Source organism: Tachypleus tridentatus, chromosome 7 (genome assembly GCF_004210375.1).
Source record: "Tachypleus tridentatus isolate NWPU-2018 chromosome 7, ASM421037v1, whole genome shotgun sequence".
Classification (NCBI taxonomy): Eukaryota; Metazoa; Arthropoda; class Merostomata; order Xiphosura; family Limulidae; genus Tachypleus; species Tachypleus tridentatus.
In genome coordinates, this window is record NC_134831.1 from 75,098,739 (window position 1) to 75,122,871 (window position 24,133).

Consider the following 24,133-nt stretch of genomic DNA (forward strand, 5'->3'; position numbering starts at 1 on the left):
AGTCACATAAAATATGTATTTCATTCACTGTCAAAAACCCTTTGACATAATAAAAGTATTCAAAATAAAAAATACTATGAGGTATTATTTATTTATTGATTTTGTGTAAAGCTACACGCGGACTATCTGATCAAGTCGTCCCCAATTTCGAAGTGATCGACTAGAGGAAAGGCATCTAGTCAACATCGTCAGCTCTTGGTCTTTTCCAATCAGACCAAATAGGTCTATTTCACTGCCACTTTTATAACGCACCCACGATCCCATAGAAGTGAAGAGTACAGTTATTATTATCGGGAACGGGACGCGAACCATTATAACTCAACTCCACATTCGAGGACGTTCACTACTGTTAGCCACATTATCAAGTAGTATTAACGTTTTTGTACCAGACTGCATACAGGGTAAACAAACAACTACAGAAGCGTCGTACATGTAATGTTGTCTACTATATCAGTATGTTAACGTCTACAAGTAGTAAATAATTAACATCATTTATGCCGTTACAAATAGAAAGATGGCACTCTTCTTATGATGTCAGTATTTCTGGAAGAAACGATTCATGATATTGTGTTTACCTATATATATATATACATGTTTATAAAGTTTATGAGGTAAAGTTTGTGTTAAATTTATTACTTTCAAATACCTGATCGCCATTGCACTTACGTTGTTTTAATTAAGTTTAAACTTTCCCAGTCAGTTGACGGGTATTCCAGCTTGTCTGCAATACCAGTAACTTCTGGAAGTTGTAACAGGTGTGTAATATTAGGACATTGTAAAATATGCACGAAACATACCATCCTTTAATCAAAGAAAAATATGTACACAACACGACTTCATCCAGCTCAACGTAAGGTGCACTCACATAATAATTACTCTTAACTCAAGATATATGAAGAACATGACTCATTTTCACCCAACGTAAGACGCGTTCATAATAAAATTACTTTTAACTCAGTGTGAGGTATGTTCAGGTTAGAAATATCTTTAGGGCCCGGCATGGCCAGGTGGTTAAAGAGCTCGAATCGTAACCTGAGGGTCGCGGGTTTTAATCTCCGTCACACCAAACATTCTAGCCCTTTCATTCGTGGGGTATTATAATGTGACGGTTAATCCCACTATTCCTTGGTAAAAGAGTAGTCCAAGAGTTGACGGTGGGTGGTGATGACTAGCTGCCTTCCCTCTCGTCTCACACTGCTAAATTAGGGACCGCTAGCGTAAATAGCCCTCGTGTGGCTTTGCGCGAAATTCGAAAACAAAAGAACAAACAACTATCTTTAACTTATCGTAATTCATATACAGAACACAACTTATTACTCATGTGTCTCAAGACATCTGGTATGGGTATTAAATATTTTATTAAAATAAAGTAGAGAAGAACGTTTTAACCTTCTTAGGTCATCTTCACATTAATAAAAAGAGAGTTTGCAAATGAACGTTGCCGAGCACACGTCTTCGGGACGAGAGTGTAAACGTGTGCATAACCGTAGGTGTCGTTGCAGGAGGATGTTAGGTTATTAATTAGTAGAGGTATAAAGGTATTCCTTTGTATTGGTTTAATTTTGGTTTTAGTTGCTGTATAAGTAGGGCTTCTTTGATTTTGCGTTTGTTTATATTTGTTTCCCTACTTAGTATGTAGGTGTTTTCTATGGTTATGTTGTGTTTATTTGAGTTCCAGTGTTCAAAAACGTGTGAAGGTGTTTTTTGTGTTATTTGGATCTAGTTTCCATTTTTCTGCTTGGAAAAAAAAAACTTATAACAAAACACATTCTAGTAAACAACAAATGTATTCAAAAACCAGGTACACAAACTAAAGTCCATACTATGTGAAAACTACACTGACAAACAAAACACCAACATAATTTAATATAGAATGCAGCAAGTGCCACGACTTCTATATTGGAGAAGCAAGCAGAAAAGTGGAAACCTGATTAAAAACACACACAAACACACACACCTTCACACGTTTTTGAACACTGGAACTCAAATAAACACAACATGACCACAGAAAACACCCACATACTAAGTAGGGAAACAAATGTAAACAAACGCAAAATCAAAGAAGCCCTGCTTAAACAGCAACTAAAACCAAAATTAAACCAATACAAAGGAACACCTTTATACCTAAACTAATTAATAACCTAACATCCTCCTGCAACGCCACCTACGGTTATGCACACGTTTACACTCTCGTCCCGAAGACGTGTGCTCGGCAACGTTCATTTGCAAACTCTCTTTTTTATTAATGTGAAGATGACCTAAGAAGGTCAAAACGTTGTTCTCTACATTATTTTAATAAAAGGTTTAATACCCATACCAGACGTCTTGAGATACATGAGTAATAAGTTGTGTTCTGTATATGAATTACGATGAGTTAAAGATAGTTGCTTGTTTTTTTCGTTTTTGAATTTCGTGCAAAGCCACACTAGGGCAATTACGCTAGCTGTTCCTAATTTAGCAGTGTAAGACTAAAGGAAAGGAAGCTAGTCATCACCACCCACCGTCAACTCTTGGAATACTCTTTTACTTATTTACTTGGAATAGTGGGATTGATAGTAACATTATAACGCCCCCACGGCTGAAATGGCTAGCATGTTGGGCGCGACGGAGATGCGAACCCGCGACCCTCAGATTACGAGTCACACGTTTTAACCCACCTGGCCATGCCGGGCCTAATTTTAAAAAAAAGTGTCAAATAGTGCGATAAGTAAGTGTGTGTGTGTTTTCTTATAGCAAAGCCGCACCGGGCTATCTGGTGAGTCCACCGAGGGGAATCGAACCCCTGATTTTAGAGTTGTAAGTCCGTAGACTCACCACTGTCCTAGCGAGGTACGATGTAAAAGAAGGTACATTCCTATCTGTAATAATACATCTTGGTCAATTTTATAAAGTAAAACTTTATTGCAGTAACCAACATTTAATTGACAGCTGTAGTCATCGTTTTAGATGATTTATGTAGTAGCCAATGTCCCTGCACCACAAAATTATTCAATTCATTTTCCCGTCCCAAACACCTGTGGGTTAAACCACAATATTTTCGTTTGTCTGAAACATCTTCTACCGGTCGCCTGGTCCTCCCATCATCATCATTCCTCCGGGAAACATCCACGGGTTTGGCCTAAAAGATGTTTGCACTGATTCAGCTTGATTAAATCCGTACGGACTTTGACGTTGTGGCTGCGAACCGGAAAGAGGCTGGTATCCTGTCTGTTGGTAACCAGTTTGTTGCTGGGGCCGAGATTCGGGTTGAGGCTGGTAACCTGTCTGTTGTTGTGAACTAGGCTCAGGCTGATAGCCAGTTTGTTGTTGTGGCTGATAATCGGTTTGTTGTTGAGGTTGATAACCAGTTTGTTGTTGTGGTTGGTAACCGGTTTGTTGTTGTGAACTAGACTCAGGCTGATAGCCAGTTTGTTGATGAGGTTGGTAATCAATTTTCTGTTGTGGCTGGTAATCAGTTTGTTGTGGCTGGTAACCTGTTTGTTGTGGCTGGTAATCAGTTTGTTGTGGCTGGTAACCAGTTTGTTGTTGTGGCTGATAATCGGTTTGTTGTTGAGGTTGGTAACCAGTTTGTTGTTGTGGTTGGTAACCGGTTTGTTGTTGAGGTTGATAACCGGTTTGTTGTTGAGGTTGGTGACCGGTTTGTCGTTGAGGTTGATAACCGGTTTGTTGTTGAGGTTGGTAACCGGTTTGTTGCTGAGGTTGAGATCCTGTGTGTAGTTGCTGTGAAACGTCCTCTGTTTGTCCATTTAAGTAGTAGTAATTGGGCGATTCCTCACATTCAACATTATACCAATAATCACAAGTTAATATCTTCTGGTTAAAAACTGTACCACTAGCACACAAGAAGTTCGCCACTCTGTTCTCTGAGTAACAAACGTGGTAAGCCTGAAAAACGAACAAACATTACTAATGGATTCTTCAAGTTACTTTCGGGACTATAAAATTCATTTCATAAAAGTCTGAAATGTTTAAAACGTTTATTTCAGGTTTATTATAATGTTGTGCAAATACCCTTTTTAGCGAAATAATAATAATAACTTTGGTTCGTGGCTTTCTACTCCACTCTTGTGATGTTAGAATATCAACTGCAGTCCGAAAATTAAGTGTACAAAAACAGAAAGCTACAGATAACACTAATCTTGACAAACGACCTTCAATGAAAATAGCAAAATATTAAATGTGAAAGAAGACGCCTATCGCTCAGAGTTAGAATTGATGCTTGAGAGATTTCACAGTAATTTCTCATTGACCAATTACTGGATTATTTCTGTGTAATATGTTTACACACTAGTGTTTTTTCTGTACATTACAAGGCTTGGCTTGTTTATTTTAACGAAAAGCCGCACAATAGACTATCTTCGCTCTGCTCACTAACGTTAATCGAACCTTGGAGTTTAATGTTGTAAAACCAAATCTTGCCAATGACCTACCAAGCGACATATATAATTTACAAATTTACCCTAAAACAAACACAAGAAAATTGACTTCAGCATGTTTTGATCACAGCAATATGAGAACGTCTATGTTTATGTTTTTGTCCATGGTTTTGAAGAATGAAGTTATTGAAATCTAGCTTAAAAACTCAGTAGTGTAGTTAGAAACACAGTTAGCATTACCTTTCAATTATAAATCTCGTTCAGTGTACCGAGCTAATAGAAGCAACCACTTGGTAATGACTCAGTGTAGTAATGATTTCAGACATTAATAAAACATAGCTCGTGCACTGAACAACACCACTTGCTCTGAACTTACTTTGTGTCTCGGAATTGTTTATAACCAGACTAAAGAATCTTTGCAAAATGAAATAACAGTTTTGATTGGTTACTTTTTATTAGTAACTAGTAATCGTAAAGCACATTACGGTTGTTTAAGTAGTGATCGTGGAACACACCACATTGGTTTAAATAGTAATTGTAAAACACACCACAGTGGATTATGTAGTAATCATAAAATATACCATGGTGGTTTAAGTAGTAATCGTAAAACACACCACAGTGGATTATGTAGTAATCATAAAATATACCATGGTGGTTTAAGTAGTAATCGTAAAACACACCACAGTGGATTATGTAGTAATCATAAAATATATCGTGGTGGTTGAAGTAGTTATCGTAAAACACACCACAGTGGATTATGTAGTAATCATAAAATATATCATGGTGGTTGAAGTAGTTATCGTAAAACACACCACAGTGGATTATGTAGTAATCATAAAATATATCATGGTGGTTGAAGTAGTTATCGTAAAACACACCACAGTGGATTATGTAGTAATCATAAAATATATCATGGTGGTTGAAGTAGTTATCGTAAAACACACCACGCTCATTTAAGCAGCTACTTTTTTATACAACATTTATCATGCATCTTTACCCTGAATGCTTAACGTTATAAGCCCCCAAGTTTATCCATGGATCACTTGGAGCTAGATCAAAGCACTTCTTTGAACTTTCCTCTCATTATTACCTCATTATTCTTTCTCTCTTCGATTATCTAAGGTGAGGTTTTTAAGTACATGGGTAACTATATAAGTGTTTGTTGATTTAGTGTTACAAAAACACAGACTGACTGAAATATTTTATAAAATCAAAGACAGACAAATCTATTAAGTTAATAATTCCTCGAAAATAACTTTTTCAATTTTATTTAGGTATGTAAATTTATAATGGGTTCGGACTATACACATCTGTCTATTTTTCTGTTTCTGTTTTTAGTCAGCTAATACACAACATCTATATCTTCGTATGGTTTACTCACCCGAAAAAATTTACTTGTACGGTTTAACTCATCTTACTACTTACTTGACATTGTGTCTCGACATCAGCGTACAGACCTGTGTACAGCTGGTCTTTACATGAAAAAGACGTTTCGGGAACTTCCTTATAGTTAGGGTAGTCGATACCGGGCTGCCCGTGGACCCCTGTCATTTCTCCTTCCTCATTCCATCGTTTCACCTGTTTTTAAAATACAAAAACAGTTATGAAAAACAAGCGTCAGAGAAATAAGCAAACTATACTGTTGTGTTTTATAGTAAAATCTAAAGACGAACGCCAACGGTTTGCCTGTCAGATTTCTTTCATCTGTCCGTCTGTCTAGCTCGTTTAGATAGAATTCGAATATTTTGAGTGCTGGAAATTTGATCTTCACAAGTAAAATTTATCAGAAAACGTGTAAGTTTTCTCGTTGCAGTAATAAAACACAAGTAAAATTTATCAGAAAACGTGTAAGTTTTCTCGTTGCAGTAATAAAACACAAGTAAAATTTATCAGAAAACGTGTAAGTTTTCTCGTTGCAGTAATAAAACACAAGTAAAATTTATCAGAAAACGTAAGTTTTCTCGTTGCAGTAATAAAACACAAGTAAAATTTATCAGAAAACGTGTAAGTTTTCTCGTTGCAGTAATAAAAGAGATAAAAAACCTTTAATTGTATTTGAACAAGAGAAAAGAATAAATTAGTAAATATTACATCTACAACGTGCAGTCTGAAACCGGAATCTGACGGTTTCTGCTGTATAATTAACTAGTCTCTGAAAATATTTTCGTGTTTTAAGTATTCGTTCAACATCCTTTTAAGGAAAATGTCCGACTGGACTTTCTAAGAATACAAACTTTCCTGATCATTTCCATGTATATTGTCAAGCCAACTTTTTGTCGTAGGTTTTTGGTTTTGCAATGTTTTTTTCTTTCAGGAAACAGTATACTTTCAGCCAAGATGTGTTGAATTGAAATCAGGTGTTTTACCACATGTTTCTCTATTAACTAGAAAATCACAAGTAAACGTGTTACAGATTTCGGATTTTCACCATTGAATTTTACAGTAAATTTGTCACGTATGAAGTGCTTAAAGTCTATGTTACCAAGTTGGTTGATTTAGTGTTTTAAGGCACAAAACAGCTAGGCTATCTGTGCCAAATTATTAAAAAGTCCAAGCTGTGAATGAAAACATTTTTTTATACGTAAAACATGCTTTCATCCCGCAACTTCATTTGCGAATATAGAAAATATTTTCAAACATTGACAAATTGTGACTTAAAACAAATTTCCTCCATACTTATGTGTAGTAGAAAGGAAACTATTGTTTTTATTATAAAACTAAATACACTTTACTTTACAGTTTATCATTTTCAAACGCAAAATCGACAGGTTTTTGTACACTATCAGTTTAATGCATTGGGTTGTATTCTTAAGTACAGATGAAGTAGTTATTTTTACTGACCCCTGGCACAACCAGGTGGTTAGAGCGCTTGACATACAACCTGAGGGTCGCGGATTCGAATCTCCCTCTCAATCAAGCATGTTTTCCCTTTTGCTCTACGAACTATTAACCTTTAGTAGTTGCTAGTAAGACACTTTTTAGCATGCCAAACAATTACACGTATAAATTACAGAAAGTAAGCCATAAGCAAGAAGGCAGTTTTGTTTTGTTTTTATCCATGACGACACACCGTTTACAATAACATCCGCTAGAGCATACATCGCAATACATCTCGACCACAAGATGACGCTATTCTAAAGCTAATGTCAGCATTTAGCTTGAATACGTAACGAGGGAAATATCCAATGTCAGGACGTTTAATCTAAATATAACTGTCAGCTTGTGGTATAACAGGTAGTGTGTTAGTTAGAAGAATTAGTTAGCGTATTGTTAATCTGTATTTTAATTAGATTAGCTTTCTAGCCAACGGATAATGTGTGTCAAAACATGGTTTGGTGTGTCTTAAATTTGGCGCAAACTACACGAAAGTTAGCTGTTCCTAATTTAGAAGTGAAAGACTAGAGGGAAGGCAGCGACTCATCACCACCCACCGCCAACTCTTGGCCTACTCTTTTACCAACGAATAGTGGGATTAGCTGTCAATATTATAACTCCCCCACGACTGAAAGGGTGAGCAGGTTTGGTGTGACGGGGATTCGAAACCAGGACCTTCAGATTGCGAGTCGAGCGCCCTAACCTCGCCCTCCCAGCCGTGGGGGCGTTATTATGTGACGGTCAATCCCACTATTCGTTGGTAAAAGAGTAGCCCAAGAGTTGGCGGTGGGTGGTGATGACTAGCTGCTAAATCTCACTATTCGTTATTAAAAGAGTAGTCCAAGAGGTGATGAGTAGCTGCCTTCCCTCTAGTCTTACACTGCAAAATTAGAAACGGCTAGCGCAGATAACCCTTGAGTAGCTTTGCGCAAATTAAAAAACAAACAAACAAATGGTTGAGACAAAAAGCAGCCCAAGAGTTGGCGGTGGGAGATTTTGACTAATTGCCTTCCCTCTAGTTTATCACTGTCAAATTATGGACTGTTTGCGCAAGCAGCCCTCGAATAGCTTTGTGCAAAATTTAAAACAAACGAACAAACTGTTCACAAAACTGATTGAGAAAGTCTACCCGCTTTATTCATTAAAAACGTAACACTTGTTTCAACAACAAATGTAGAATTTTGAAAACGGCATTACACCCAGAAAACTTGTAATTAATAAAGCCTTAAAATGGGCTCGAAATTATTAGGGAAATATTTAATGAAATTAATGAATATCTTGCCCAAGTTTGGATTAAAATCTAACGATTTTTTTCCTTTAAAAGTTTTAACTCTGTTGAGAAACAGTGACTTCGTTATTTGTCGTGTGTCATATAATCCAAACTGTGCTAAGTGATGAGATACACTTAGTCAAATGTGGACAAAAATACAATGTTAAATGTTCTGTGAAATTTACATTTAAATCGAGTAATAACTTAAGCTATTTAGTACCTAAAAATATCCTAAATGAAAGGAAAACAAACTATATTTATAGAATAGATATTTAGATTGTGATTTTTTTTTTTTTTACTTTGGTGAAACAGAGGTGATAAGTGCTAGATTATATGAAACACATGCTTCAACCATCACATGTCTTTGAACATTCTAAAACAACCCAAATGTTAAGTCTTGGTAATATTTAGGTTATAGATTCAGACGAAGTAAAATTAAAAAACAAAGTGTTCGTTTTTATTTAGAAGTACAAAACAAACAATAGTGAGCATCTAGGAGGCGTTCTGAATGAATGGGCTAATTCACGATTAATTGACTGTTTAATGAACTAGTCCACCTCTAACTGGATGTTCCTCACGGTTACTGATTTTTAAAAGTATTTGAAGTGTGTGCGAGTGTTCGTTGCTCGCTACCACGATGATGACGTAGTTAGCATGGTGAAAGTTCGCTGCGTGTTATATGTTTCTGTTTACGTTGTTAATTACAGCTGTTGAAATAAACAGTTTCACCTTTGGCTTGTTTATTTTTATTATTAGTTTAAATTTCCTTCGGATAAGTTAAAAAACAAGTCTCCCATATAGTAATTCAACTTTCATATTTGTGATGGATTTACTATCATATATCTGTTTTAACATCGATATTTCTTTAAGTTAAATGTATATTTAGAAATGTACATAACTTATACCGTTAAACCTGTATTACGAAACTCTCGCCTATTCACTAAAGTTCTAGAAGATTCTCGAGTGTAAGAATCAACAATATATGTGTGTATGTAAACACAAGTGTATCGTCAGTATTGTTGTGCAGAAACTAGAGGCCCGGCTTGGCCAGGTGGTTAAGGCACTCGACTCGTAATCCGAGGATCCCGGGTCCGAATCCCCGTCATACCAAACATGCTCGCCATTTCAGCCGTGGGGGCGTTATAATGTTACAGTCAATCCCATTATTTGTTGGTAAAAGAGTAGCCCAGGAGTTAGCGGTGGGTGATGATAACTAGCTGCTTTCCCGCTAGTCTTGCACTGCTAATTAAAGACGGCTAGCGCAGATAGCCCTCGTGTAGCTTTGCGCGAAATTCAAAACAAACCAAACCAGAAAGTAGAAACTCTCCTCACGCCTATAAATGTAACCTATATGGCTCGCCAAGACACAGTGTATACTATTGGTTTGTTATAAACCTCGAAAACTATAACTGTGATTAACGCTTATTAGACGGTAATTTCTGATATTAGACCAGGAACCTTTAGAGATTCCGAACATTACAAACTGTTTAACTTCAGCGGATTAACATTGAACATCAATATTTTTACGAAGGCACTACATTACTTCAACGGTGAAATAACGCGGTGTATGAAATATTATTACAGAACTAGCTAGCTTCCTGTTAAGTGAATTGTATCTACATCAACTGAGAATTGATTCGCTCATCGTGAACCCTCGATAAAATATCAAGGAACTTCCAGACCAAAAAGAAGATTGAATATTATCTGTAAGTTTGTAAAACTTTTGTACATAGATCGTTATGCGTAATAACATATCAACGTTTATTTATCTTCTAAATTTAAAGTATCATTCCACTTAGTTTCAGGCTATTTGAAATTCTAATACGTAACAGATGCCAGGTAAGCAGATGCTCTGATTTTAAAGGTGAAACATTTTGCCTTTAGCCATAACGATTATTCTAATGTTAATGCACGATGTTACCTGACTAGCATGTTGATAAAAGTATGAAATGGATCTTTACGTACCAGCACCTTTTTTCGATATTTATAAGCTTGTACATATAGAAACTATTACTTTTCAAATGATATATAAAATACCTCATTATAGTGTACTGAATGAGCGTTTTACTTTGAAAGAAACTGAGCTCTTGTGGGTCAACAGAAAATAGTGTGGTTGACATTATTTAAACAGTAGGATTTAAAAAGTCAACAAAAATGGTTTTGTTTGTTTTGAATTTCGCGCAAAGCTACACGAGGGCTATCTGCGCTAGCCGTTCCTAGACTAGAAAGGAGGCAACTAGTCATCACCACCCACCGTCAACTCTTTGGCTACTCTTTTACCAACGAATAGTGGGACTGGCCGTCACATTATAACACCCCAACAGCAAAAAGGCGAGCATGTTTAGTGTGACGGGGACTCGGACCCGCGACCCTCGGATTACGAGTCGAGTGCCGTAACCACCTGGCCATGCCGTGCCCAACATAAATGAATTTAGATTACATTCTTACAACACTGAGATATAGTGGGTCAACAGGAAAGAAGCTGGATTACATTACTAACACATTGAGATTTATTGAGTCAACAGAGAGATATCTAGATTAAAGTACTGATACATAGAGATTTAGTTGGTCAACATTACTAAACAGTATAAAACGTATTTTACTCACCCGGTTCCCTTGACACAATGACAGCAAACCTAAAATGAAATTAGAAAAATCAAATTAAAAGATTTACATTATATGCTTAATATATAAATATAATATACTTGTAAATATATATGTATACCAACAAACATAAACATTTGTAGATATACAACAATATTTTTTAACTCTTGAAATGCAGTTCTTTAAGTTCAACGTAAAAATTGCATTTTATAATCATGAACAATGTCGATATTGAGATATCAAAAGTGTGGTTAGAATTTAAACCATCCAACAATGATGTTCCTAGATCACACCATCCAGTAGTGATGTTCCTAGATTACACTATCCAACAGTGATGTTCCTAGATTACACTATCCAACAGTGATGTTCCTAGATTACACTATCCAACAGTGATGTTCTTAGATCACACCATCCAATAGTGATGCTCCTAGATCACATCGTCCAGTAATGATGTTTCTAGATCACACCATTCAACAATAATGTTCACAGATCACACTATCCAACAATGATGCTCCTAGATCACACCATTCAACAGTGATGTTCCTAGATTACACTATCAACAGTGATGTTCCTAGATTACACTATCCAACAGTGATGTTCCTAGATTACACTATCCAACAATGATGCTCCTAGATCACACCATTCAACAGTGATATTCCTAGATTACACTATCCAACAGTGATGTTCCTAGATTACACTATCCAACAGTGATGTTCCTAGATTACACTATCCAACAATGATGCTCCTAGATCACACCATTCAACAGTGATATTTATAGATCACATCATCCAACAGTGATATTTATAGATCACATCATCCAACAATAATGTTTCTAGATCACACCATCCAACAGTGATATTCCGTGATTATTCCATCGAGTAGTGATGTTTATAGATCACACCATTCAATAATGACGTTCACAGATCACATTATCCGACAATGTTGTTCTTAGACCACTCCATCCAATAATGATATTCCTAGATTACACAATCCATCAGTAGTGTTCATAGATCATCCCATCCAACAGTGATGTTTTTAGATCACATTACTGAACAGTGATATCCCAGATCACACCATTCAATAATGACGTTCACAGATCACATTATCCGACAATGTTGTTCTTAGACCACTCCATCCAATAATGATATTCCTAGATTACACAATCCATCAGTAGTGTTCATAGATCATCCCATCCAACAGTGATGTTTTTAGATCACATTACTGAACAGTGATATCCCAGATCACATCATCCAATAATGATGTTCCTAAATCACAATAGTGATATTATTTGAAGGGCATTTTAACCATTACTTTTATATTTTCAGGAATTCGTTCTTTTATGAACTGTTATTCATCACCACTTATGTTTAGAGCCTTATTATTATTTTATCTAAAATATAAAATTTTGCGACAAACATTTACTTTATTTGTGAAAATTATTTCCCTTGTTCACATTATTCCTGGGAATAAACAATTTTTTTAAAAAATGTACTTGCAATATTCAATCAGTGGATTAATAAAAAACAACACAGTTAAAATTATTGTTTTAATGAGATAAAAAAGGACACAATTCATTTTAAAGCGTTGAACATAATTAAATAATTTGAAAAAGTATTATATCAGTCCTACGACGTTGTAAACTATTGAATAACTTGAAAAATTACTTTATTAAACGTGTGCAGTGTATAAAGTTTTTCCAATGAATAGCTGAAAAATGTTTATAATGACGCATGCGCTTTCTTTAAGATCCTTTTAACAGCGTTTGCATTGCTATTCTCATCAGTGACGTCAGAACGCATAATAAACAGTAGCTAATAAGAGGAGTCAAATTTGAGAAAGTTTGCTTTACCAAGAAAACCAATAAGATCTCTTTCGTGAAGAGCGAAGAAAGACATAAAGTTAACTAAGCCTAAGTGGAGGAATATAAGATCCACTATCTGCGTAACGCAGAAAGAGGAAGATTGTTTTTAATGATATAATAATAAAGAAACAGATGCGAAGGGGAAAGTGGGTTGGGCACTTTTATGTTTTCTAACATACAATGGCCACTTCTATTCAGTAGGATGCCGTTTTAGAATATCATAAACGATTTTTAGAAACAAAACAACAATTTGAGTACATCAAGTAAATCATAGTTATTTTATTGATAAACCCGGCCAAGTAGAAATAATGTTTCTTGTCAATTTCAAACATAAGGTTACTAATATAATTCGAATCACATTTTCTTGTCAAAAAACAACGTCTGCTTAATGTTAATACACCGTCTAAAACAATATTTTACCTAAGGTTCTGGTTTAAATTATTTTTGTTAGATTTGAAATAAGCCAGTGTTTATTTGTTTGCAGTTTCATATCAGAAATAAATAACTTTTTTTCCATAGCAATGTTCGAAATAAGAACATGTCACTAAATGTTAATATTCAACATGTTAAATAAAAACACAGCCCAGTATTTATTATTTGAAATAAACTTTACAAAGTGGTTCACATAAATCATCCTATACGACGTTCATTGAAGCATACAACCTGATGTAACAAACACAGCTGTGCTTATGAAGAGAACGTTACAAACAATGATAAGCACTGAATAAAACCAGTTTATATTTTCATAAAACTTCACTTTATTCAATTTGTTTCGCTTACCTACTACTACTAAAATAGAACTGGTTGTCTTCATATTGATGGTTTCTGTTGTTAATGTCTTTTTTATCTATCTGACAGCTTTCACAATACAAACTGTAGTATCTGAAAAAAAAAAAGAAAGCAATACTTAATTATTATAGAGTTAGTTTTATTGTTGACCGATTAGTAAATGTAGAATATCTCGGAATATTTGTGAAATGTAATATTAATATTACTATGAATACTTTTAAAGGGTGGTCTAAGACTTGTGAAGAACTCACAATTATCAATTTCTATAAAAGTTCAATTATGTTTTTTTTTTCATTAAAGTTTTCAAAGGAGTTTAAATAGAATCTATTGAAATGAAATAACTTTAATCAAAAGTTATGACGCACAATACCACACTCAGAAATCACCGCCATGTGATTGTTTCTAACAGTGTAGGAAACAACATGGTGCTTTTTTAACCGTTAGCCAAAGAAATACACAATTCGTCTAAAGACATTCCTGTTTGTTGCTCAAGTTCCGCACCATCCTTAAATACGTTATCTTTGTGAAGTGGGATGATAAAACACAATATGACTAAAATATTGAATTTTTTGAAATATTATTTTATTACTATGAATACCATAATGAAAAAACGTAACAATGCTATTTAGTTGATTTAAAATTAGAGGAATACCCTTCAGCCACGTAACATTCTGTTAATGCCTTTACGCAAATATTCTATTTTTCTTAACACTAAGGGTTCTTACAATTAATTGTGTAAAGTAGATGTATCTGGGTAGGGAAGTTAAACAGCAGATATTTGAATGCTGTATATTCTGGTTATTATGAGGAAAAAACCAAAATGCTGGAGATTTCATTTACAGTTTTACCCTTGTAAAATTCTGCTGTGGTGTGAGTTTTGTCCAGACCCAGCTATATTCAACAGCTACTTTAATAACGATATAGGGATTATTTTTAAATGTGGATTTGGTTTGCTTTTCGGCTACTAAATTAGCGTACTAAGCTAGTCTGTATTAGTAAATTTTTTAAAGAGAAGATTCGTATAGAGACAGACACATAGTTTTTCTTGATAGTGGGTACTTATCGCATCGCATTAGCTCATATACGAATAACACCAATTTTTATACTTAGCTTCGCCCCAATTCGAGAACTAGGAGTTTATAACTGACATATATCATTGTTAAAAGCAATACTGGAACTTTTTTACAAGTGTTCTGTTTGAAACATAGTTGAACCTTCGATTATTTGTCAAGACGATAATTTTGGTATATTAATTTGCATCTGGAAGGAAGAAATGTCTTATTCTGTCCAGAAAAGGTTGTTTGATTTCTGAGAATACACTATTACACACTGGTTTAAAATTCGATCTAGACTTTTGAAGTAATAAAAATGTAAAACTCTCGTATACTAATGGAAAAAAAATGAAACAAAAAAACCCTTTTCTTTACGTTCATTCCAATGTATGTTAAGGCTACTAATACTATATACCACCTTCCCTAATTTTTAACTACTGGTTAGAAGGAAGTCAGCTGGTCACCTACCACCTATTGTCCACGCTAAAAGATTGAATTGTCGCTCTTGTAACGGGTGTGCTTGTGTGTGTTTATCTTATAGCAAAGCCACATCAGGCTATCTGCCGTGTCCACCGAGAGGAATCGAACCCTGATTTTAGCGTTGTAAATTCGAAGAATTACTACTGTCCCAGCGGGGGGCCTCTTGTAGCGGCCCTACAGCTTAAAGTGCGGATAATATTTTGTGAAACCACACGGATTCAACAGAGTTTCGCCAGCTCTAAAATCAAGAGTTAACTCTAACGTAACAACCTTTTTGATGTATTCGTTTGTTTGTTTTTATTAAGATTTTCTCTGTGCATACGACTGAAGAACTGTATGCGAAATATACATACATAAATATATTATAAATCTCTTTTCAAATAATTCAGTTTGTTCCCCTGGGAATCCAGTGACATCTATTGACCAAAGTTAATCGAAATTTTAATTTGGTATTGATTTTAAAAAGATAGTTTATGAGTCTTTCACCTGCATTTCCAACAACAGTTCCCTGTCACACCAAACATGCTCGCCCTTTCAGCCGTGGGGGCGTTATAATGTGAAGGTCAACCCCACTATTTGTTGGTAAAAGAGTAGTCCAAGAGTTGGCGGTGAGTCTTACACTGCTAAATTAGGGAAAGCTAGCACATTGTGTAGCTTTGCGGGAAATTCAAAACAAACTAAACCAAAACTACAATAGTTTAGCTAATATTTTATTTATTTATTACTTGAATATTACTTCCTGACCCTAAGTTTAAAGGATGAACTTTAGCAATGCTTTAGTGTTGCCCTCTGGTGGCTAAGCAGTAAGTCTTATAACGCTAAAAGTCGGGTTTCAATACCAACGGTGAGAAGAGAGCAGATAGCCCATTGCCCAACTTTGCCCTTCACAACAACGACAAAGGTTGTGTTATGGTCGAACTGGAAGTAAGAAAGTAACGTTTGTTTGAAATAAAAAAATTAAACTTCGAGAACAAACATTATGTATGCAACGTTGCAAACTTCGAGAAGTAAACCCAATACTACCACTAGATGGCGTCAACGAACACAAACACCAAGCATGAAACATAAAGTCTTGAATACATGTTTAAATATCAGGGCTTGAGACGAAAGGGCCGTGCAAAAGTGTTACGAAAACTGCAATGATAATATTCATGAGAATTTTTGGCACACCATTTGAATACATTAAAGTATTTTCTTAGGAAGTAAAATACAATTAATTTTATTCTACATTTGTGACTGAATCTAATTTCAAAAAGTGAGCCTTAACCTCGAGTATCGGTAAAAGTAAAAATTACTTTACATTCTTTGTCGCATAGGTTTCAAAAATAGTTTTATTTACAAAGTAATGGAAAACAACTCCACTAAGCCTTTAACAACAAATATAAACAGAACCGTAACATTTTAAAGTAAGTTTTACAGTGGGATTTTTTTTTACAAGTGACTGCATGATATTTATTTTGTAAAAACAGGTTCCAGTTGCCCAGTCTAAGTTTCAGATAAAAAAAAATCAGTTTTCACATTTTCGGTAACTTGTTTACAATATTTATTCAGGAGCTTATAATAGATAATCAAATTATAATAGATAATCAAAATGTTTTCGATTTCTTTCTCAAAAATGTGTTTGTTTTTGGAATTTCGCACAAAGCTACTCGAGGGCTATCTGTGCTCGCCGTCCCTAATTTAGCAGTGTAAGACTAGAGGGAAGGCAGCTAGTCATCACTTCCCACCGCCAACTCTTGGGCTACTTTTTTACCAACGAATAGTGGGATTGACCGTCACATTATAACGCCCCCACGGCTGGGAGGGCGAGCATGTTTAGCGCGACGGGGATGCGAACCCGCGACCCTCAAATTACGAGTCGCACGCCTTAACACGCTTGGCCATGCCGGGCCCTTTCTCAAAAATAATACCGTGGTCAAGTGGAAAGTTTTGACAGAATGTTTTCTTTCTTACTCATATCTTGCCTGTAACGTTTCAATTTGGCTTAAGATAGAACATTGACATTTACTTATAAAACAGGTTGATCCACAACCAGTTATTACTAACTATTTTCAAAAAATATTTCTAAAAACAACAGAAATTTAAAATTAAAGTACTTATGCAGCTTCCGAAAAAGTTTACTTTAAGAACTAGAATCGGTTTAAACACTTCTACTGACGAAACTGAATTATACATATATATAAAAAAAGAAACACATGAGAACTTACCTTGAGATCAACTTTCACCGAGATCAGACGTTTAAATGTTGTTTCCACGCTTCTATTGAATAAGAAGATGAACTGTAATGTCATGTTTATATACTTTCGGTCGACAGTAAAACCGGTTAAATCACGTCATGGGGTGGAGAAACCACAGGAAACGCCAAGAGAGATGATTACCCATACCGAGATATCACAACATGTCTTTGCCAGGTAGACGTTTGGGATAGGGAGACGATTCATTATAACCACCTTTGTGAGTTGTTTACGTAACAGTTCTGCCAATAAAGATCGTTGTGGGCAGGTGGGACATTCCCACATAAGGTCATGGCCACAAGTAGTACGCACATCTGTTGGTAGTGAGGAGGCGAAGACGCCAGTTTAACAACTGACGACCATCTTCCATCTGGTAATGTCCTTGCTTTCAATACAAGACGGATTTTCTTTCTGAAGTTGAGTGAACTCGTAAACTGTTAGTGGAAAGACGTTAATCAGAGGCATCATCCTTAGCCCACGTAAGATCTCTCATTTTGTGTCTTGTTCCATCCTTCCTAAGGCACTTCCTTCGAAAAATTAATGAAATTTTCAGCTAAAAAATGAGGACAAAAGACGCCATTTTAAGTTCGTAAGATCACATGGAGAACAACTAAACGAAAGAATGGAACATCTTGGTCAGTTGTAACTACAAAAAAAAAAAAAAAAAAATTCTGTCTCGTACACTATATATAGTGTCTAGTGTTTCCTTTATGGTGCTCATATTTCCGCTGCTATACGTGCTGTTCAAATACTGTACATATGTTCGCGTTTATTGTACTTCTTCTGGCACAAGGCTTTGCACTATGTTAGCTTTATTTTAATACCTTCATCGTAAAGAGTTCTTATTAATTATGAATAGTTCCTGTGGTCACAAAAACTTACTTATAGAACTTATGTGTGTTTATTGATGTTCATGTATAATGTTGTTAAAGTAAGAGCTTGTGCTATACGGGTTTTATTTGGAGTATTAGCAGAGACCCGCAATTCATTTGCGGTCAAATAGTATCTTTGTTGATACAATTTCTGGAGTAATACGAAATGATTTTAAAAAGTTAAGCCATTATTAAGTGTGGACTATATTCGTTAAAGAGATAAATTAATACAGTAACTTGTGTACGTTTTAGTTCAGCTAGGGCTAAACCTTTCCATACTTAATACTATTAATAAATAATGTTCTAATATTTTTTACGACGTAACGTTAGACCTTTCTTGAAAGCTATTACTATGTTGTACAAAATGTCTACTAAAGTATATTTACGTCCTTTGTGGCGTAACTCGACAATTTAAGAAATATACGTTTTCAAATTGCCGAAAAAGGTGCGATTTTTGTACATTTTAGTCCAAATATGTCTTTAAGTTTTGACAAATGCTAGACTACTCGCTACTAATTGTCAGAAAGCCAAACTACTTAAAATTACGTAATAAGTTGCTATGACATCAGTGCGTGACTGGAAGACAGACAGACACATACACACTCTGTTTTATAATATTTGATGTTATGGTTTTATTTAAGTTCACATGTTGCATTTATATATTTTGTTATAACATTTGTGTTTTAGCACTATATGCTTTCGTGCATGCGTTATGAGTGTTTATTAAAGAGTACGCGTTATATCTATTTTTCTATGCACGTTTACTATTGATGTTTATTAAAGAGTGTGTGTTGTATCCATGTATGTGGCCCGGCATGGCCTAGCGCGTAAGGCGTGCGACTCGTAATCCGAGGGTCGCGGGTTCGCGCCCCCGTCGCGCTAAACATGCTCGCCCTCCCAGCCGTGGGGGTGTATAATGTGACGGTCAATCCCACTATTCGTTGGTAAAGAGTAGCCCCAGAGTTGGCGGTGGGTGGTGATGACTAATTGCCTTCCCTCTAGTCTTACACTGCTAAATTAGGGACGGCGAGCACAGATAGCCCTCGAGTAGCTTTGTGCGAAATTTCCAAACAAACAAACAAAAAATCTATGTATGTACTTTTAGCGTTTATAAAATAGTATATGGTAGATTTGTTTATTCATGTACATTTATTATTATATTATATTATTTTAGAGTACGAGTTTCTTCAGAGCATTTATTCTATATGTGTTTATTTGAGTGTACAAGTTAACGTTACTTACAGAAACACAAACCCTATAACCCTGAACATAGAACACTATACTACCTGTGTTATGAAATAAAAGGGGTATACTTACCTGACTTGGATCCATCTTTCTTAAGTGGAGGTTCATTCGCGATGTTAGGAAAACACATAGATTAAAAACTTACCATTTCTCTCAGTGGCACAGCGATATGTCTGCGAACACACTCCGCTAGAAACCGGATTACGATACCCGTGGTGCGCAGACCATTGATAGCTCATTGTGTAGCTTTGTGCTTAATTCCAGCCCGGTACAGCAAGGCGGTTAAGGCGCTCGAATCGTAATCTGAGGGTCGCGGGTTCGAATCTCCGTCACACCAAACATGCTTGCCCTTCCAGCCGCGGAGGCGTTATAATGTGACGATCAATCCCACTATTCGTTGGTAAAAGAGTATCCAAGAGTTGGCGGTTGGTGGTGATGACTAGTTGCTTTCCCTCTAGTCTTACAATGCTAAATCAACGACGGCTAGCGCAGATAGCCCTTGTGTAGCTTTGCGCGAAATTAAAAAACAAACAAACATAATTTCTGCAATAAGTGGTGTATGTTTAAGATAAGAGTTCCTGAATAAGTTATAAATATTGAGCATTAAAAACATATATTTTAGGAAATGAAAACACTCATGTACTTAATGTAGAAATTACACATTAAATGTGTTTGTTTACAGCGCATACCACATATTTGTTTTTTTTAAAGCATGTATTACATTATGTCATTAAGAACATGTTTTTGACTTGCAAAACAACGTGTGTAAACTTACGGGAAAAAATTGAAAATTATTTTAAAAAAATTATAATTTACATTAATATTAGTAAAGCACTTCTCAATGATTATGTTAATGAGAAATATTCATCTGTCACAGTGAATGTAGCTTTCACACACACACACACATACTTTGGAAAAACATTTGAGCATAGCGTACTATGAATGCCTCATTTATATCTAACTCATTACTTGACAAAAGTCTGTGAGTCCACTTATAACTGGCGAACCGTTGGACCGATTGTCACCAAACTGGCATGTTTTTTAGGAATAACATAGGTGTGCGGCCTTCGGATCTGACAATACTGACTTCCAAAGGTCCTTTTGACTTCCCAGTGTTTGTGTTCGCTAATAACTCGCGAGGCGCTGGATTAATTTTCACCAAAGCTGACATATAACGTTAAGACTCGGGAAGTCGCATAGGAGAACATCGTTCCGACCAGACCACCCTATGCCACTTCTCAGAAATGACATATATCTTCACAGTACGTTGAACAGGAACGTAAGTCAATTAACTTTAAATAGACATATGTAAAATACGACAACTATCTTTATTATACATATAAGTTAGACTTTTATAGAAAGTGAGACATTCTAATGAACTTACGTAAAATACAGTCTAGTGTAAAGTTAAGATACTGAATTATATACCCAATGATATAACTGGTACAATAACTGTACAAAATGAAGAATACGATATATACTCGTTGTGACCACTCGTACTCGTTAATAGTCGCCAATTATATAGACAACGTTTTTAATATCTATAATTTTATATTGTGAAAAGGCTGCTAGAGATTTTGTTTTCTACATATTCAGAGCACGAGGGTCAATGGCGGATGTAAGGTTGTGTGGGCCTAGGGACTAACAATTTTTTGTGTTCCCTACATCATATGTAATTTTACATAGAATAAAATTATCAATGGGCTTCTATTATGACCGTAGGGCCTGAGACTGAGCCCCCTTTAGCTCCTACCTAAATACGTCACTGATGAGTGTTCTCATCGAGATAAATTTATTAGTAAATACGAAACGCTTTTCTAAAAACATACAATACATGTACTACTCAAAACTAACCCTTTTTTAACATAGGGTTATACAGATTATTGTTATAAGTTTCACAGTAAACTGTCACATATTGAAATATTTACAGTACGTGTGAGAAGCTGTGGATTTTGTTTTTAGAGTAACTCTCCGAGAGGTAACTCTTTGCAGAAGAATAGCAAGAAGTTACGTTTATAGAAACAGGTTGTGACGCACTTTATACAAAATAGAACATTGGAGACATTGTGTAGTTCGTTATTGTTCGAAACTAGTTTCTCTGTGATCATTGCACAAGAAGTAAAAAGTAGGATAATAACAGATATTCCATAGGCTTCGTTAAAGGTAGGCTTGGTAGTTAAACATTGTGTAATGTAGGTCAGGGGTCAAGTTCACACTGCTTTCTTACCATCCTACATAGATTTGTTAGTTGAATCATTTTTCGTATGAGAAAAAGTTCCAATAAAAAAGGATTGGTCAGAAAGCAGGATAGATGCGAGATAAGTTAGGCGTGGAAATAAATCATATTGAATCATAAATAAATCATATTGAATCCAATGGTAAAACATTTGATTAGGTGTAAATTCTGACCCCAGTTGTGTTTTGAAATATCAATACTTTGTAACATACTGACATCTGTGTTTATGTAAAATTAGTTATGTCTTCTTTAGTGAAAAAAGAAACGAACGCTTTAATTTCGATTACAAAAATGTCTTATTTTGTTTTAAATAAAATAATTAAATTTCAACCTCTCGCCTTTCCGTCGATTGAGGGCCTGGCATGGCCAAGCGTGTTAAGGCGTGCGACTCGTAATCTAAGGGACGCGCATTCGCATCCCCGTCGCGCCAAACATGTTCGCCCTTTCAGCCGTGGGGGCGTTATAATGTGACGTTCAATCCCACTATTCGTTGGTAAAAGAGTAGCCCAAGAGTTGGCGGTGGGTGGTAATGACTAGCTGCCTTCCCTCTAGTCTTGCACTGCTCAATTAGGAACGGCTATCACAGATAGCCCTCGAGTAGCTTTGTGCCCAATTCAAAAAACAAACAAACTTTCTGTCAATTGACCTTTCTAAAGGATTTATTTCCTTGGTATTAATGTAACTAGTAAAATTATTCGATAAAAAGCACTGACCCGGCATGGCCATGTGATTAGGGTAATTTGAGGGTCGCGGGTTCGAATCCTCATTATACCAAACATCCTCCCCCTTTCAGCCGTGAAGAGTGTTATAATGGTACGATCAATCCCATTATTGGCTGATAAAAGTGTAGCCCAAGAGTTGGTGATGGGTGGTAATGACTAGCTGCCTTCCCTCTAGTCTTGCACTGCTCAATTAGGGATGGCTAACGCAGATAGCCTTCGTGCAGCTTTGCAAAATTCAAAACAAACAAAATCATGAAAAACAAAAATGAGAAAAGAGAACATTGAACTTATGCACTCAAAGGTAGGGTTAGCTGAAGACTGACAAACTTCTTGTCATGAATACCATCCTGTTTGATTCGATAAACTTTTATATATATATATATAAGTAAAGAATTAAAATAAGGACAAGGGTTAAATCACTGAAATATCTCATCTAAACTTGAAAACTGAGAATCATGTACTTTCGTTTAATTAAACATAGTTAACAGTTGTTAGGCGTGTCCTTCAAACTGATAACTATCTCAAACATAAAGTTGTCTGGTGAAACACGTTTGATTCTGGAAAACTGGTTACACGAGTAACTTAGAATTAGTTAACATTGTTCTTTAAATAAGGCCCGACATAGAGGAAGAAATGTTTAATGTGTCACATATTATTGTTTCATATTGTGTAGCAGGAACTGGAGAACAAATTGCTTCTATACATTTCAGTGGAAAGAGTAAACAGGAATATCAGTGGTCACCCCAAGTAGAAGCGTTCTTATTCAGACAAAACGACAATTAAATTTCTAATTAAAGGCTCTAAGTTTTAAAAAAAAGTACATGTTGTATAGTATGTCTAGTTACTATGTCTTTCAATGTGTAAGTGATATCTGAAAATGTTATGATTGTTGAAAGTTGCTCCTACTGGAAAAGGGAGGCTGATACGACATATTTAAAAAGCTGGATATAAAATGTTACATGATCTTTTTATTTTTAGTGAAATGAAGCTCGTATAATCAATGATGGCAAATCAAACAGAAAACTAAATCTGCTAAGTGGTAGGTACATTTTGTGCAAGCAAGTGGTACAAGGGCTTTATGAATAAGTGAAAATCTTGAAGTTACTTATTAATTAAATGCAGATAGTTGTGCAAAAAGTTTAATAAAGTACAAAGTCTAACTTCCTAGTGTTTGGGGCTCGGCAAGACTTGATGGTTAAGGTACTCGACTCGTGATCTGAGGATCGCAGGTTCGAATCCCCGTCACATAATACATGCTCACCATTTCAGCAGTGGGGACGTTATAATGTAACGAGCAATCCCACTATTCATTGGTAAAAAGTATCTCAAGAGTTGGTGTTGGTGCTAAATTAGGGACGGCTAGTGCAGATAGCCCGCGAGTAGTTATCCGAGAAATTCAAAAAGAACTAAACCAAGCTTTAAATAAATAACTCTTGACATGATCCAAATTTGATTCAGACTATAATGCGTTTTGTGGATTTTAATAAATTAATTCTAGCATTCAGATAAAGCGTAGTT

At 35.6% G+C, this 24,133-nt stretch overlaps 1 protein-coding gene and 1 long non-coding RNA gene across 3 annotated transcripts in view; one reads left to right on the plus strand and one right to left on the minus strand.

Annotated features, from left to right (window-relative positions):
- Positions 1 to 24,133, plus strand: part of LOC143255996 (uncharacterized) — a 79,081-nt gene that overhangs the window by 19,187 nt on the left and 35,761 nt on the right. The window lies entirely within an intron of this gene.
- LOC143255992 (uncharacterized) lies at positions 2,878 to 17,650 on the minus strand. Of its 2 annotated transcripts, XM_076512509.1 has the most exons (6): positions 17,514 to 17,650; positions 13,766 to 13,867; positions 11,128 to 11,156; positions 5,802 to 5,954; positions 3,516 to 3,885; positions 2,878 to 3,473 (listed from the first exon to the last, which is right to left on the minus strand). In XM_076512509.1, exons 2-6 carry the CDS (start codon positions 13,797 to 13,799, stop codon positions 3,058 to 3,060), a joined length of 1,002 nt encoding a protein of 333 aa, XP_076368624.1. In that variant the 5' UTR covers positions 13,800 to 13,867; positions 17,514 to 17,650; the 3' UTR covers positions 2,878 to 3,057. The 2 variants fall into 2 exon arrangements, with proteins under 2 accessions (XP_076368624.1, XP_076368623.1); XM_076512508.1 differs by having other exon boundaries at positions 2,878 to 3,885.